Source organism: Vidua macroura, chromosome Z (genome assembly GCF_024509145.1).
Source record: "Vidua macroura isolate BioBank_ID:100142 chromosome Z, ASM2450914v1, whole genome shotgun sequence".
Classification (NCBI taxonomy): Eukaryota; Metazoa; Chordata; class Aves; order Passeriformes; family Viduidae; genus Vidua; species Vidua macroura.
The window spans coordinates 16,156,821-16,158,086 of NC_071611.1; the positions used below are offsets into that span (position 1 = coordinate 16,156,821).

The following is a 1,266-nucleotide window of genomic DNA, read 5'->3' on the forward strand; positions in this document are numbered from 1 at the left end:
TATAGGAGACAAGATGGCAGTAGTATTCAGCAGGTCCCTGAACAATCCTTGAAAATATTACTTTATTTCAGCATATTCTTTTGAATTCTGATTACACATCCTGTAGAATTTTAGTAGTAGAGAGAATAAATAATCTAACATGTATATAAATATTCTATTGAAATAAAAACAAAGTAACAAAACAAAACAAAAGACTATGAAGTCATAAAGCAGAAAATGAAAGTGTTGCAAAAACATGCACAGGGGGAAAAACCGTAAAAACCAACAAATGATGAAAGAAAACTTCTCCTACAGAATAATTAAATGTCAAGATTTTGAAGAAATGGGAGTCTACAAATAACTTCAAAGCAACCAACATAGCACTCAGAGTTTATACACAGGAAAGAAGGAACATTAGAGCTTTCCTTACCATGAATACTTTTGGCTTAATACAAATTGGCCTCATACTGTCAAGCACCACCATCATCTCCAGTCTTCAGTGCAACCACCTCCCTTTGCAGCAAAGAAAAGTGATCGAGAACAGCCTGAAACTCTTGGATAAAATGGGAAAAGAATTTCCCCAACAATGTCTAAGAGAGAAAATGTCCTTCAGATTTCCTACGCAGGTTCTGCAGCCCAGGCAGAAAGAGACTGTTGGAGTTGCCATTGAAGAGATCTTCCAACATATCTTCTATATCTTTAGCAAAAATCTGACTCTAGCTGCTTGGGATGGAACAATATTGGATCAGTTCCAAAATGGACTTTATCTGCAAATTGAGCAATTGGAGGCATGTGTAATTGAAAAGCACACCCAGCACTGTCAGAGTAAAGAAGTCAGCAGGCTGAAATTGAAAAAGTATTTCCAAAAAATAGACTGTTTTCTTAAAGATAAACAACACGACCTGTGCTCTTGGGAGATCAGCCGTGCAGAAATGAGAAAATGTCTCCAACTGATTGATAAAGTGACAAGGAAGCTTAAAAACTAAGGTACAAAGATTTTAACCTCACATAATTTATAATATTAATAATCAAATATTTTAAATAACATTTATTATTTGTTCTGTGATCTATCTTGTGGCAGTGCTGTAATTAATTTTTGTTGTATTTAAATTATGCTTCTGAAATTTAATTTTGCAAATGTATTGCATTATTTAATGTATTGTAATTTGTTTCCTTTGTAAGTAAGCTGTCTATTCTAGCTATAAATTAATCTATAAGAATTTTCAGTGAGGGTTACTCCCTAGGAAGATATTGCATGCAGCCTTTGACAGATAGTGACATCTTATG

The 1,266-nt window shown here is 33.9% G+C and overlaps 1 protein-coding gene across 1 annotated transcript; it reads left to right on the forward strand.

The window, feature by feature from the left end:
- Window positions 1-291: 291 nt before the first annotated feature.
- LOC128822249 (interferon omega-1-like) lies at window positions 292-965 on the forward strand. Its single transcript, XM_054003905.1, has one exon. The coding sequence runs from the start codon at window positions 411-413 to the stop codon at window positions 963-965; it is 555 nt and encodes a 184-aa protein (XP_053859880.1). The 5' UTR covers window positions 292-410.
- The last annotated feature ends 301 nt before the right edge of the window (window positions 966-1,266 follow it).